Raw genomic sequence first — 15316 nt, forward strand, 5'->3', positions numbered from 1 at the left:
GCTCCTGACTCAGGCTCGCAAAAAGTGCAACTTCGAAGTAGCCACGACTGGGGAGGTGACCTGGCAACCTTGGTGGACGTCACTGCATCGCAGACTAAAAAGTACAGAAACTGCGAGTCTTCTTCCCCCTTTCCACCAAATGCTCACAATTTTTTTCCCTTTTAGTTTCTCATGCTTTGGCCTTATTTTTAGGTATAGGGAAATAAAAGGTTTTATTTTTAAAGGAGAAAATGGGATTTAAGACTTCAGATGAGGGGCGCCTGGGTGGCTCAGATGGTTAAGCGTCTGCCTTTGGCTCAGGTCATGATCCCAGGGTCCTGGGATCTAGTCCCGCATCGGGCTCTCTGCTCCTTGGGAGCCTGCTTCTCCCTCTGCCTCTCTCTCTCTCTCTCTCTCTCTCATGAATAAATAAATAAAATCTTTAAAAAAAAAAAAAGACTTCAGATGAGAAGATGTTTGAATGAGGACAAAACTTAAGTATTCTCAGAAGAAAAATTCCACTAAAGAACTAGAGTTATTAATGGCTTTTCTTATTCTCAACAACGTTCCTGTTAAGTATCATGTCAAATAGGGCAATCTTGAAAGCATGCACTCTTTCCCATTGCATGAGAGCCAAAGACGTTCTGGGAGGGCAAAGGGACTTGTCTAACCTTTCTTCGCCAACACGAGCACATCTCAGAAATCCTACTTCTCTGAGTGTTATGGTCTTTTCTTTGTGAAAGGTTAGAGCACCATCATTTTTGAACCTCCAATAGCTCCTAATCACAAAACCTCAGTAGGAGGCAGACAAGAATAAATCATTTGCTCTGTTCTTACTCAACTAAGCAAGAAAACTATTACTCTTCATTCATCGTTCTCAATTAACTTCTGGATAAATCATACCAAAAGTATTTAGTGATGGCTTATGATAGGTAAGGCACTGATGATACAGAGATTGGTATAGGAGTGACAAAAATGCAGAAGGTGGGGGCACCTGGGTAGCTCAGTCGGTTAAGCGTCTGCCTTCAGCTCAGGTCATGATCCCAGGGTCCTGCTCAGCGGGGAGTTTGCTTCTCCCTCTCCCTCTGCCACTCCCCCTGTTCATGTTCTCTTTCTCTCTCTCTCTCTCCAGCTCTCTCTCTCTTAAGTAAATAAATAAAATCTTTTTAAAAATGCAGGTTATTTTATATGTTTCCTGCACCTGAACAGTAGTTTCTGCCAGATTATCTAACAATAATGTTTACATTTACCTGGACTTCACACATAGTATCTAGAAATAGAATTACCAAGAGTGGAAATTAGTTTCGGGTTATTTTAATTATGCGTTAAGATGATATGTAATGTTTAGAGACTTCCCCAAATGTAATACATTACTTTGATATTCTGAACAAAATTTTTTTTAGTAACTCCCATGTCAAGCAGGCTTTCATTGATTATTTTTATTTGAATAAAGCAAAACTTGAGGCAAATGGTCTTCTGGGTGACTACTCTTTGCACTTATGTCCTAATATAACACATTTCTGGCAGCAAAGGTCCTAGAACATACTCCCAAAATTCACAGGATGTGAACTGATTTTCTGACAGAAATGAGCACCTCTGTTGCACTCCTACTGGTCATTGGCTTTCTTGGGCACAGGAATCTTGGATTCCATAGTACTTATGGCTTTTTTGAGGACCTCTAAGATTGGGCCCATAGTTTTGACAATTTGCTCCAACTGATCTGCAGCTGACTCGATGGTATTCTTGACATGTTCAGCTTTTAGCGCATCCTGCAATTTTTTCAAGATGTCTACTATACCAATTTTGGATTGACCTGGACTTTTGTTTTTCTCCGATGTGTTGGCATCTGATTGGTCTTCGGTGTCTTTTCTATAAAGGTCACTTAACTGAAGATTCATGATGGGATATGTCATCAAGAGTGAAAGAGAAGATTCCAAACTGCCAAGGATGTTACTGCTATTCAGGGCAGCGACAATGATTGGTGTCTGAACGTTTTTGAACATTTCTTTAGCTGACTGCTGCCATTCCTTTACATTGGTATTCTTCTCAACCATAGAGCAAACTGCTGTTGCAATCTTGGAACATAAAGGTTCCTTTTGCATCTGGTCATACTTTGCCTCCAGGACAGATTGCATCTCTTTAAAAATTGTGAATATTTTTTCAAAGACATCCTTAACATTATCATGTTCTTTCACAGCCATGGAGTGGATCTGGGTATTCATTGCGCTGTTAAACAATTCAATAAGTGTGTTAGTGAAGGCAACAAGATCTTGCATGTGAAAGAAAAACGTTTTGGCAGCTTGCACTAGCCTCTCTTTGTCCTTTTCTGATTCTGAAGACATTTCTCCAACAAAAATGTTTCAGCGCTGTAAAACAAAGTAGTAATCCAGATGAAAACTTAAATTCTATTTGTCAACCGTAAAAGACTGACCATATAATCTAAGTGTGGAAAGTAACTCCTGTCAAGGGTAGGAAAGCTACACCAGCTATAAAGTGGGACTTGATCCTGTGCTTTAATAAAAATAACAACAAAAATAATTAAAAGACTAGAATAGGGGTGTTTCAATGAATTTAAGCCACAGAGCGAATATCGTGTACTGGATCCTCAATTGGATATGCTGATATATGGAGTAATATTATTCTCAGGCATCATCCTCAATAATTATCCAATCTAGTGGAGAAGACTGTATAAAACTTAAAAATTACATAGAAGGGCTCTGGTTCCAGTTAAGATAGAGCAAGCACACTCTGTCCAATCTTTCCTACTGAGTACAACTAAAAATCCTGGACAGAATATATAAAGTAACTATCAGATAACTCTGAAAGGTGGGGAAGAGCAGACCAAAGAGTACTGAACTTCAAAGAAGATCAAGACCACCTGATGCCAACTCCCAAGATGTCTGTCTTGCCTAAGAATGTTTCTATACTTTCATTACAACTCATCCTCTTCTGCTATAGAGAGGAGTGTTGATGTCTCTAACCAATGTTCACAAGTAGAATTCTGGAGGAGATACAAAAAGACAGGACTGTGAACATTGGCCCAGGGGTCCCAAACTAGGGCATCCACAGGCGAAGTCCAACCAGAAGATGTGTTTTGTTTGACCCAACAACTGCTTGTATCAACTGCTAAATTTAAAAAATTGAAAGATAGAAATCCAGATTTCTATTGCTTATTGAAAAAATGAGATTAACTGGCAGCCCATGTTATAAGTTAGAAAAAGTGTCTAGAGCTATAGCTGTCCTTTTCAAGCTGGACATTTACCATCTACACCCTATTGTCTGACACTAAGTGTTTCAACTACATATGTCTGGTCCAGCTGCTGTAGGCATTGGAGTTCCTTTTTGGCCATACCCACTAATGTAGTTTATATAAAGTAAGCTTCCTGAAATCCAACCTCTTCATATTATCTCATAATAAAAGTCCTTCAATGATTCAGTATTGCCTAGAGAATAAAATACAATTTCCTGGGTGCCTGGGTGGCTCAGTCATTAAGCGTCTGCCTTCGGCTCAGGTCATGGTCCCAGGGTCCTGGGATCGAGCCCTGCATCGGGGTCCCTGCTCAGCGGGAAGCCTGCTTCTCCCTCTCCCACTCCCCCTGCTTGTGTTCCCTCTCTCACTGTCTCTCTCTCTGTCAAATAAATAAATAAAATCTTTAAAAAAAAATACAATTTCCTGGCATGGCATTTAAGGTCATCTACAGATTGCTCTCAATTTTCCACTATTTCTCTTCCCTTCACTGCTCTCACATATGTCCTGGGCCACCAGCATCCTGGATTAAGTTTGTGCCCTGAAAATGCTCTACAACATTTTGTTAGCTCCTTTGTTTATAGTATTCCCTCCACCCGCATTCTCTCCTCCCTACCCCACCCCCTATACATCTACTAAAATCCTACTTATCCATCCATACTTACTTCAGATACACTATCTACACACATCCTTCTTCCCTTTTATCCCCGTGCCCATACATGATAAGCTCCAGGATATGTCAAGTGCAAAATGACCCACTGGGACAAAAGCAAAATAATACCCCACTTAGTCCTCCTTTAAAACTACAGAGCAGCACCTTTTAGATTTGTAGCTGGAGTCTCGGTTCTGTATCCTCTGACCCACCCAATAACAACAGAAATGATTGTTGTTAACGTAAGACGAATGGCTACCACTTAGTAAGTTTTTGTCATATATCAGGCACTCTGCCAAATGCTTTACATGCATTATCTCATTTAAACCATATGACAACCCATCAATTACAAACTAACACATCACACCAATGAAAAAAAAAATAGATTAAGGGGCTTTCCCAGGGGTACATGGCTAGTAAGCAATACTTTGGGTACACAAAATCAGGACTGCCCAATTCTAAAGGCTGTGGGTTTTCTTTCCATTAAGTTATAGGGGACTGAGTGATTTTCCTGCTTCTGAGGTGTCCCTGCTATAGAGGAATCAGTGGGGATGAGGACAGAATCTAGAGGGAGAAGCACGAAAGACTCTGATCTAAGCTTTAAGGGAAAGAAGTCAAGCTGGACTTTAAGGCTTTCCTATTGTCAAGACATTCACCAACACAATGAGAGACGGTAATAAAGAGCAGAAAGTTTAGCCAGGAAAGAAGAGCACACACACAAAAACCATATTTGGCTGCACATATCTGGCTTTCTCTCTTGAGAACTGAAACAAAGGCATCAGCAACAGATGGAGGTATGAATGTAACAGAAGCAAAAAGAAACTTAGTATCTGGAATAGCTGACAAGACAGAATCCCAGAACCTGAGCCCTGCAAAGAGCCATCTCCTCTGCTGAACTGAATTAACTCAGTTGTACAGCATTTTTCAACCAGAAAGTCCATTAAAGAACAGAAAATTCAATGTTTCGCCACTTTATTAGCCTTTCAAATTAGATTACTTCATACATACTAATTTTATATTAATATAGGAAATAGAAGAATTCTGAGAACTAGGAATGCAGAAATCGTCTATAAACCAGACAGGCAGAGGGACCCAGCAGAGACTAGCAAAGGCTGTAAGTCATCACATTCCATGGAAACATCCAGATGAAACCAGATGAAAAAGCCCTTTAACAATATTCCTAAACAACTGCTGGGACTACTGAACTCAGAAACACAGCAAGGTAAGCGATATGGATATTTCTACTAGTATTGATATGATATTCTGGTTCTCCGGATTAAAGGGTATTTGAAATAACATGTCAGTCTTGAATCCTAGCCATAAATATAATAAAGTCACAAGAAAACTTTGTTTTAAGAGGACCCTATGGCAGCTTCCTTGTGATTATTTATTTCTCTGAAGACACCAGATATAGTAGAAAATTAACAGCTTATATAAGTGATTAAGTCAGAGGGGAAGAGAAAGCTGTAAAGACATCAATTTTAGAAAGGATTAAGGACAAAATGACACCTGTGTATTGTTTATATGGATTGTAGCATTTCCTTTTATGTCTCTAACATCAATATAAGCACTCAGGATCTGTGAAAGAAGGAATGTGCAATCTAATACTAGTTAATTTATAGAGCTTCTGCTCCCTCATAAGTTATATTGCATTTAAATGCCGTCTGTCTCCGTTACCTTCTTGAGGGCAAGAAACATTGTCTACTTTTTTTTTTTCTTTAATGTCTTAAGGCATAGAAATAGAGGATTCTCACCTGAGCATTTGACAAATGCTGATGAATGTCATTGATATTCTGCTTTCTGGTCAGAAACATTCTTTAGAAGAACTTAAAAAGTGTCATCATACCATCATCAATTCCTTTGTTTTGTTTTTTTTTAATTAAAGGCCAGGGTTTTTATTTAAATTAAAGGCGAAGTCTCAGAACTAGTTAGTAGCCGTTATTTTCTCTTGAAAAGTTTCTGGTTTCACCTATCTCCTATTCCAAAACTCCCAAATAAGTGAACTTGTAGGATAGCTGGACCCGATGTGGATAGTGAGTAAAGTGACAGCAGGGAGAAACGCAAAACCTCAGAGAGCACACGTTAGAGGCTGAGACATGTTTTCTTTGTTTCTCTTTCTTTAATTGTTACTATGGGAAAAGTTCAAACATACACAGCAGTGGAGATGATAAAATAATAAACTGCCACGTACCCATAACCCAGGGTCAGAAATTTTCAAAACAAGCTTGATCTCATTTCCTCTGTAAACCTACTCCACACTCCCTTCCAGATTATTTGGAAGCCAATCTCAGAGATCATGTGTATCATTTCATCATTAACATACTCACTATGTATTTCTACAAAAGCAAAAACTCTTCTTTTTGAAACTTAACTTTGTGCTTCCCAAATTAACAATAGATATTTAACAGAACCATCTTTGGCTTTGAAACATACACAGTGACTTGCTATCAAAAAATTTTTTTGATGATGGTATAAAAGTTTTTGGAATGCAATTTGTAATACATATCAAAAGTAATAAAAACTTTAATTCCCATGGATTATGCAATTCTCCTGGAAATTTATCCTGAGGAAATAATCCAGATAATTGAAAAGGGGGGGGAAATTGTGTATTAAAATGCCCACTACAATATTGTGATAGGGAAACAATTGAGTATTTATTAAATTATGGTGGATATCTTATGGAATATTTTATATAATAAAATTATTAAAAAACTAAGAATTTGGGAAGGTGTTTAAGTAAATTAATATAAGATGAAAATTGTTTTTACACTCTTATTACAACTTGGTAAAAATACTTACACATTTAAACAAACTTTAGAAAAGAACAACCAAGGGGTGCCTGGGTGGCTCAGATGGTTAAGCATCTGCCTTTGGCTCAGGTCATGATCTCAGGATCCTGGGATTGAGTCCCACATCGGGCTCCTTGCTTAGCAAGGAGCCTGCTTCTCCCTTTGCCTGCCACTCCCCCTGCTTGTACTCTCCCTCTCTGGCAAATAAATGAAATCTTTAAAAAAGAAAAGAAAAGAAAAGAACAACCAAAAAAAATTTAAGATGGTAGGTTTATGGGTGTTTTTCCTTCTTTATTTTTAAAGTGTTTATATATTAGTTGTACTGACTTTATACTTCAAAGTACTTTTTTATCTAATCTTTTAATTTCTTCATGTTATAATTCTACTATCTATCAGAACACATATCACATGTCACTTTCTCCATGAAACTTCCTCTAATCGTTCAATATAATTTCCCTCTTTAAATTTCTATAACGCTTGACATTTAGCTGTTATTCACAAAAGTATCCTGAGAGTTTTTTATTTGAATATGTGATAATCCATACATTTTCATTTTGGAAGGTGATTCCTCCCCCCCCCCCAAAAAAAACTAAAACAACTGTATAGTATTACTAAATAGATCTTAACTTTCAGAGACAATCACCAATATATTTCTACTATTTCTCATACGCTCTTTAACCTTGACTGTTGACTTCTCATTTCAACAAAATTGACAAGGTTAATTTCAGTGAGAATCCATTTGAGGCTGGTCTTTGTTTCCATTCCAATTTCCGAAAACATGCTGACCACTGGCAACAGCATTTCCAAGTTTCTTTTTTTGTGCGAAATAACAAGTCATGTTACAGATACAATAACAATACGTGTGGTTTCCAAACTTCCTTTTAGCAACAGAGCAACAGAACTCTCTCATCAAATAAACATTTTATGCACCCACAGTCCAAATACAGCAATAAGAGAGCTCTGCTGGTCCACAAATACTAGGGTGAAATAAGCATGCCGGAGAGCAAGAGCGCCGCCTGCTGGCCAGCAATTCTCCGTCAGGCTGCCCTAGGGCTCTTCAGAACCTACCTCGTGAACCAAGGTAACAAAAAATACTCAAATAACAGTACAAACTCTGCAGTTCAGAAATGGATGGCAACTGTGCAGAGTGAATTTTTCACAGACAGGGAGCACTATCATCTGATAACAAACACTGTAAAAATCACATTTACCACACAAATGGTGCAGGTAGTAAGAACTGGACGAAGAATACCATTTAGCTAACCGAAAGCGCCAATCTTTAAAATTCATTTATAAAATGACTTGGAAATGACTTTTAAGGGACACCTGGCTAGCTCAGTCAGTAGAGCATGGGACTCTTGATCTCATGGTCGTGAGTTCAAGCCCCGTGTTGGGCACGGAGCTTAACTAAAAAGAAAAAATGTTCTTATTTTATTATCTATTTTTAAAGATTTTATTTATTCATTCCAGGGGCGGGGAGCAGAGGGAGAGGGACAAGCAGACTCGGTGCTGTACGCAGAGCACAACGGAGGGCTCGATTTCAGGACCCTGAGATCATGACCTGAGCCAAAACCAAGAGCCAAATGCTCAACCGAGCCACCCAGGGCGCCCCAAAAGAAATGATTTTTGAAAGACTGAATTTTTAAGTCAATATTTAAAAGGTCATGCCTGAAAATGTAGTAAAATAGGGAAAAGTAATTTCTTTTCTTAGGTAAATGGCTTTTCTTAGGTAAATACTACATATCTGTTGGTAAGACATCCCTTAAGGCATGCCTAAGTGACAACTCGGATCTTCAAGAAGGATGCCTCCAACTAATTGGAAGGCTTTTGTTTTGCTGAGTGAAGTAAGCACTTTGAGAGTCAGAGCTAAATTGTCATGGGCAATAGTGGAAATGCTGCACGTTGCCAACTGTTTTTCCATGTGTTATATAACCTCTCCTCTAAATATCAAGCATGTATTTAAGAATAATAGTTTGAAAGGGAACAAATTATTAACCTTCCCTAAGTGACTGAATGTTTCCATATGGCCCTAGTAGTAATACATATTAACTTGCGGGTTGTTTAAAATTTGTATTTGCACAAATCAAGCACCAACTCTGTAATTTCAAATGACATAATACTTTCAACTCAACAAGTAGTTTGAAGTCTGTCTTAACTACTTAACCAGATTAAAAATGCCATAAAAGCAGGGACCATGTCCTTTTCATTTTTGTATGCTCTATAAAGCCCAGCATGCTACTTTATACATAGTAAGGTACTAGTCCACTAAACAGTTACTGAATTATTAAACTGCTTCCTTCACCAGGCTCTTCAAATTTCACCTGCCCAAAAATAATTCATTAGTTTCACCTTGAAACCCTACCTCTTCCCCACACCTAATTCTCTAATGTTTATCTCACTGTTGGGATGAAAATAATTTTGAACTGTATTCAGTACTGGGAAGGTATGGTGGCAGGCCATAAGGAACCCTCCCAAAGCCGTTCCCCAAGACAAAAGGAGCTAGGAAGGTAAGCCCGATTCAGAAAAATACAAGTCCTTTTTCATTAGATTTGAAAAGTAATTCTGAGCACATCATGATGTCTTACTCAAACTTGTTACTTGCACAAAATTATAGATCGATTATCTGGAAACAAGGGTATAAAAGTGCAGGTGTCAGGGCTTAGGTATATAAAAGAAAGAAAATATAATTGAAAAAGTACTGGGTCTTTGATTTCTGGTAAGATTGAAGTCTTTTCATCAATTAGTTAGCTCCTACTCTTTTACTGTCCAGAGTTGTTTGCTCATTTAGCTGTTAGATAACTACTGTTTTTCTAATTGATAACAACAGTCTTTAGAAATTCATACTTCATTTTTCTTGCATTTTTCCCAGTTTCTTTTTAGTGGCTATTTTATCATTTTTTACAAATACTACACTGTTTTTAAATTAATTTTTAACTCCCCAAACTAGCCAATTATGCCAGGAACATTTATAGAACAATAATTTCAATTATTATCGATTTGAGAGTCTACGTTTATTATATATTAAATGTATAGAGGGTCTGTTTTCAGAACTATTTTGTTCCAGGATTCCATCTACTTTTGTACCTGTACAATACTAATATTATTTTTATAATGTTTTCATATTTGGGGAGGATAAAATCCTATCATTACTTTTTCCTGAAAAAATAAGAAATCTTATTTAGTTTTGTTTAATTTTGCTTCAATTCTTGGAAGAAAAGAAAGAGAAAATAGAGTCCTCTCTATCTGTGTGAGATCTGGGTACATTTTCTCAAGTAAACAGCACCCCAATTTATTTTTATTTTATGATTAATTTGTCAAGGTGTCTTAAAACAGTGAGTTAAGTGGGAAGCAATTGACCAGTTGGAAGCATTCAACCTCCTATCCAGGAGGAAGGCTCATCTCTCCATTTGTTTATCATTAGGTAAATAGAACCACATACCTTTTCTGGAAGCTATGCCTTAAGATAACTGCAGATGATAGCTGCTAGAGATATTTTATACTTTCTCAGGCTAAGAAAGACTCCTCTCACCTAAATATCTGAATAGGATTATAGTTGATGGTCTTCTGAATTCAAACCGGAGTTTTCACTTCATGATAGTATCTGAAAACTAGGAGCCAAGAAAAGAAAAAAGTTGAATGGAAAATTTCTAGGAGAAACAAAGTCCAGATTCATGGTTATCGAAGTGCAGTATGCAACCCAATGGTGAGTTGGGGAATATTTAATAAACCCTCAACAAATTCTTTAAATGAAATTGAGATATTTTCTAAGTACTGTTTTGTGGAAATTTGTGTAACACATGGGTGTGAGTGTGTGTGTATGTGTGTGTGCGTGCACGCGCGCATGCTGGATCTGAATCAAAGATACAAATGAACTTCTGACCGTGATAAAGTTTATTCTAACAAGGGTACCAAGGCATTTTTCTAAACTGAACAGCATAAATGACGATGTTCCCAATCCGTTTAAAAAAAAAGTTTTCCTGGGCACCTTGGTGCCTCAGTCGGTTAAGCGGCTGCCTTCGGCTCAGGTCATGATCCCCGGGGTCCTGGGGTCGAGCCCCACGTCGTTGGGCTCCCTGCTCAGCAGGGAGTCTGCTTCTCCCTCTGCCTCTCCCCCCCACTTGTTCTCTCAATCTCTCTCTCATGCTCTCTCAAATAAATAAAATCTTTTAAATAAATAAATATTTCCCCTATTTCCAAATTATATCTTTATGATTTGGAGGATAGGTTATTTTCATGTTTACTTTCTTGAGAGAAAAAGATCTTCATTCCTTCATTCCATGCTCGTGAGGTTCCCCATATCTAGACTAAGAGCCATGGTCTCAGAACAGATAGGGCCCAAATTCATCAGGATGTTGTTTACTCAAGAGAGAATGTGCCAGCCCCACACAGATTTCATTTTCTCTTTTCTCCCAAGAGTTTAAACTAAAAATAAAAGTACCGAGCACATAGTAAGCCTATTCAAGGTATGCATATTGTAATATTGTTCTTACAGTGCTCAAATTTTTTATCCAAATAAACTCAGAACATACTTGTTCCTTTTTTCTCTCCATAGTACTGAGCCATAAGAACAAACACAAGAAGGCTCCTACCTGATTCATTTTATTCATTCTATGATGTACTCTAGCTACTTACTCTTTCTTTTGTGAAATGGCATTATCTTCTATCTAAGGCTAATTCTATCTAATCTTCACCATGCCCAAGTGCATTATAAACCAGTCTAAATAACTTAACTTCTAAGCTTGGCAAATGGAGACCACAGAGGGCGTCATAACTGCATTGTCCCCTGCACCATGCGCAATCTCTCCCCAAGTGAGATTTTAATCTAAAGGATTTTGAATATATACCCTTAACATGAAGAGTTTTTGTAATGATTCTGTGTGTTGCCTTTGATGTCCCCTAGGCTTAGAGAACAAATAATTTGCCTGTAAAGACATACAGAGTGACTTGAATATTATAAATTAAGATAACAGTATATAAACAAACTTAGCTATTAATAGCTCTGTAAACTCAGAGATCTTAATATTCTTCTGGCCCTAGTAATTTATCTCCAAATATTAGAGAAACCAATCTGGTAGGTTTATTCATTATGGTGAGTAGGGCCTGGGAAAATTAAGGAGTACTGGTAATCAAGAGCTAACCATATCAAACTGCAGTCTCTGTCAAACCTTATTAAATATAACTTGGAAATAATCACATTTATTTATTAATAATCAGATGCTTGATAAACACAGATGTTTCCTATCTAGGATTTCTCTCCACCACAAAAAACCTAGTGCCGTATTTATTGCATCAGTAGGTTGCCTCGTGACCCACATTCCCATACACGGACTCTAAATTTCATAAAAATAATTGTTTTAGGGGCGCCTGGGTGGCTCAGTTGGTTAAGCAACTGCCTTCGGCTCAGGTCATGATCCTGGAGTCCCGGGATCGAGTCCCGCATCGGGCTCCCTGCTCGGCAGGGAGTCTGCTTCTCCCTCTGACCCTCCCCCATCTCGTGCTCTCTCTCTCTATGTCTCATTCTCTCTCTCAAATAAATAAATAAAATCTTTAAAAAATAATAATAATAATAATAATTGTTTTAAAGAACCTGTTGAATTTTCTGAGGAATTCCTTAGATAGCACAGTGCTGTTTTTCTACTCATAAAGTAAAAGATTTCTTGGTCAAATGCACTCAGATAGCAGGTATTTTTCAAAATTTTTAGTGAAGACTTACTATTTTATTTTTCAGAGATTATATTTGAAATATGGCTCAGAGTGACTTCCTCTACCCAGAGAACCCACGGAGAAGGCAGGAAGTAAGCCGTCTTCACCAGCAGCTTCTTGACTGCTTATCTGATAGTTTCCATGCCACTAATACGCTGACTGAGGTCTTAAACATGCACTTGGGGTGCAGGCTGGCCTCCATCGAGATGAAAAGAGATGGGACCATCAAAGAAAACTGTGATATCATCATCCAAGCCATGATGGAAATCCAAAAGGAATTGCAAAAGGTTGATGAAGCACTAAAAGATAAGCTAGAGCCAACCCTTTACAGAAAACTTCAGGATATTAAAGAAAGGGAAACAGAGAAAATCGCAATAGTACAAAAGGTCATTTCAGTCATCCTGGGAGAAGCTACTTCTGCAGCCAGTGCTGTAGCTGTTAAACTTGTGGGCTCAAATGTCACAACTGGCATCATTAGCAAGTTGGTCACTGTGCTAGCTCAAATTGGCGCTTCTCTCCTTGGTAGTATAGGAGTTGCTGTTCTTGGCCTTGGCATAGATATGATCTTCCGTGCCATCCTGGGAGCAGTGGAGAAAACACAGCTTCAAGCAGCCATTAAAAGTTATGAGAAGCACCTGGTGGAATTCAAGTCCGCTTCAGAAAAATATCATCATGCCATTACTGAGGTCACTAACACAGTGAAACACCAAATGAAATGAACAGCCACTGTGCCATTGGAATGTTTTTCTGTTTTTCTCAATAATAGTGTTTTGCTTCTTTGATTAGCTTCATTTTCCAAGTTTCCAACATGGACAGAAATACAGTTAACAAGTTGGAAAGATGGTTTAAGGGACGCTAAAACCAGAGGACTCCAGAGTTTTGTATCAACAACGAATGCCTACGTCAGTTGGTGCTAGACCCTGCGAGGTTAAAGATTATATCCCAGGATACCTTCTTACTCTGCTCTACCAGATCAACATTAGGTTAAATGCTATTGTGTAAGAGCGGGTGTAGGGGTTACCTCTTCCTTTTCTAATTCACCACTGGCTTCAGACATCATTTATTTCTAAGGGGATGTACTTAGTAACTTCTGCCTAGACACAAACTGTGGACCTTTGAATGAAACAGAAATACTACCATCATTTTGACCTTCAGCTTAAGTCCCAATTTTCAATAAAGTAGAAGAGACTGAAATATGAGTTGTAACAATTTACTTCAATGATCAAAGGACGCAATGGTTCTGTAACTTCCACTAATTACACCCTATAAACTCGAATGGATTTTTAAAAGATAAAAGTTAAAACTGAAAAGATAAAGGTTCTGTTTCTATAATTGCAATCAACCCTGACCAACTGCGGTATGATGATTAAATAGCCCTCATGTGAATGTTTGAACACTCTGGAACACTTTAAAAAACAAACATGCAAATCCCAGCTACACGTGCATAAAATGCATTTAGGATGCAGGAGAGGAAACTGTTACTCTTTTAGGAATTTGTTATTTAAAGGAGAGTCAAAATTTATTACCTCAGGAGTTTCCAGAAAAATGAAATTTCATTTTCTACACTAGCACAATGGAGGATGCTGTCCTTGCCACATAAGACTTCAGGTGCCCCATTTCATTAATTACCTGATCTCAGAAAAATCCAGAGGCTAAGGAGGCCTAATGGTTCAGTTAACTTCTGCAGACAGAAGTGTTTTCTAAATCCTTCACCAACCAATAACTCCCCATTGTGACTCTTGCGTTCTACTTACGTAATCATTAAGTTTTGTGTTTGTTATAGTTGATTCTTGCATCTAAGTACAAGAAATGTGTTGAAATTTTAAAAACCTAAGCATATGTCAAAACTTAAAAAGCTAGACGAAAGACTTTAATTTTTCAAATGTACTCTTCATTTTTCTCTTGTCACTACTTCTTAAAATTAGTTGCAAAACTAAATTAGTTCACCTCCAAAATTAAATTTTGTTACTTAACTTACAATTTCTAAACTACAAGACCTTGTTACTGCTTTTTCTGGGACTCAAAATTCGGCCTAAAACCAAATCATTTTCGAAGACTTCTACCCTAGTTTAGGTAAAGAACCCATCTTAAATGGTTTAAGTGCACATTTAAATATCCTGCTGTTAAAAATTAACGTGTATCTCTTTCAATATTTTGGAATATTTATAATTAACAGTAAGAACTGACCTATACCTAACGTATATTCCAATGAGGAATATTTAGATCCGAAATGACCAAGGGTATCTCTTAAAAATAAAATGTTTCAATATTTAAACTTACTTTTAAGGGGAAAGGATAGGGTAAGAGTCTTAGACAAAGAGTGGACAGAAGAGAAGGAAGGACGAAGCCTAGACCCAAGTGATAATCCGTATATACGTATAGTGACATCATAAAGGACTTCCAGCTGGTCAAAAGACCAACAGGAAGAGCAGCCAATATAAAGCAACCCCGCCAATCGTAAATTTAAGACTGACTGCACATGTATCCCCGTATGTCCTCCTCAAAAAACTCACTGTAGATTACTTTACCCGTAGATGAACAATCTGGGACTCTAACACGGGCACTGATTTATTTGCTCAGGTCTACGTATGTTCTGTGGGCCTATGAACTTCCCAGGCGGACAGGACGCCAGGAAAGCGCAACAAACGGAGTAGCAAACGTTATTCAGGGATCCATTTTTAAAACAGACACTATCAAAAGAGAGCGCACTCGCTTACATCATGAAAAAACAAAATCCAAAAACTAATACAATTCCACCCTACAGAGACAGCAGAACAGATCCCTAGCTGGAATCGGCGGTCTCACGCAGCCCAATAAACGCAGCTTCCGGAAATTAAGTCAAACTGTCTCGGTCCGAGAGGCAAAGTCGGCTTCTCATCAGCCAATCACCTATCCGACCCGCTTCGTTTTTTTTCTTTTTATTTCTATTGGTCTAAAGAAGTGTCA

General features: G+C 37.9%; 2 protein-coding genes across 3 annotated transcripts; one reads left to right on the forward strand and one right to left on the reverse strand.

Moving 5' to 3' along the window:
* Nucleotides 1–1399: 1399 nt before the first annotated feature.
* On the reverse strand, nt 1400–3500 carry CUNH12orf60 (chromosome unknown C12orf60 homolog). The gene has a single exon (XM_035027868.1). The coding sequence runs from the start codon at nt 2319–2321 to the stop codon at nt 1587–1589; it is 735 nt and encodes a 244-aa protein (XP_034883759.1). The 5' UTR covers nt 2322–3500; the 3' UTR covers nt 1400–1586.
* Nucleotides 3501–4697: 1197 nt separating this feature from the next.
* On the forward strand, nt 4698–13675 carry SMCO3 (single-pass membrane protein with coiled-coil domains 3). Of its 2 annotated transcripts, none has more exons than XM_035028167.1 (2): nt 4698–5100; nt 12396–13675. In XM_035028167.1, exon 2 carries the CDS (start codon nt 12412–12414, stop codon nt 13087–13089), a length of 678 nt encoding a protein of 225 aa, XP_034884058.1. In that variant the 5' UTR covers nt 4698–5100; nt 12396–12411; the 3' UTR covers nt 13090–13675. The 2 variants fall into 2 exon arrangements, with proteins under 2 accessions (XP_034884058.1, XP_034884059.1); XM_035028168.1 differs by lacking the exon at nt 4698–5100 and adding an exon at nt 7612–7748.
* The last annotated feature ends 1641 nt before the right edge of the window (nt 13676–15316 follow it).

This window comes from Mirounga leonina, unplaced genomic scaffold, assembly GCF_011800145.1.
Source record: "Mirounga leonina isolate KUSES-001 unplaced genomic scaffold, KU_Mleo_1.0 Mir_201, whole genome shotgun sequence".
NCBI classification, from domain to species: Eukaryota; Metazoa; Chordata; class Mammalia; order Carnivora; family Phocidae; genus Mirounga; species Mirounga leonina.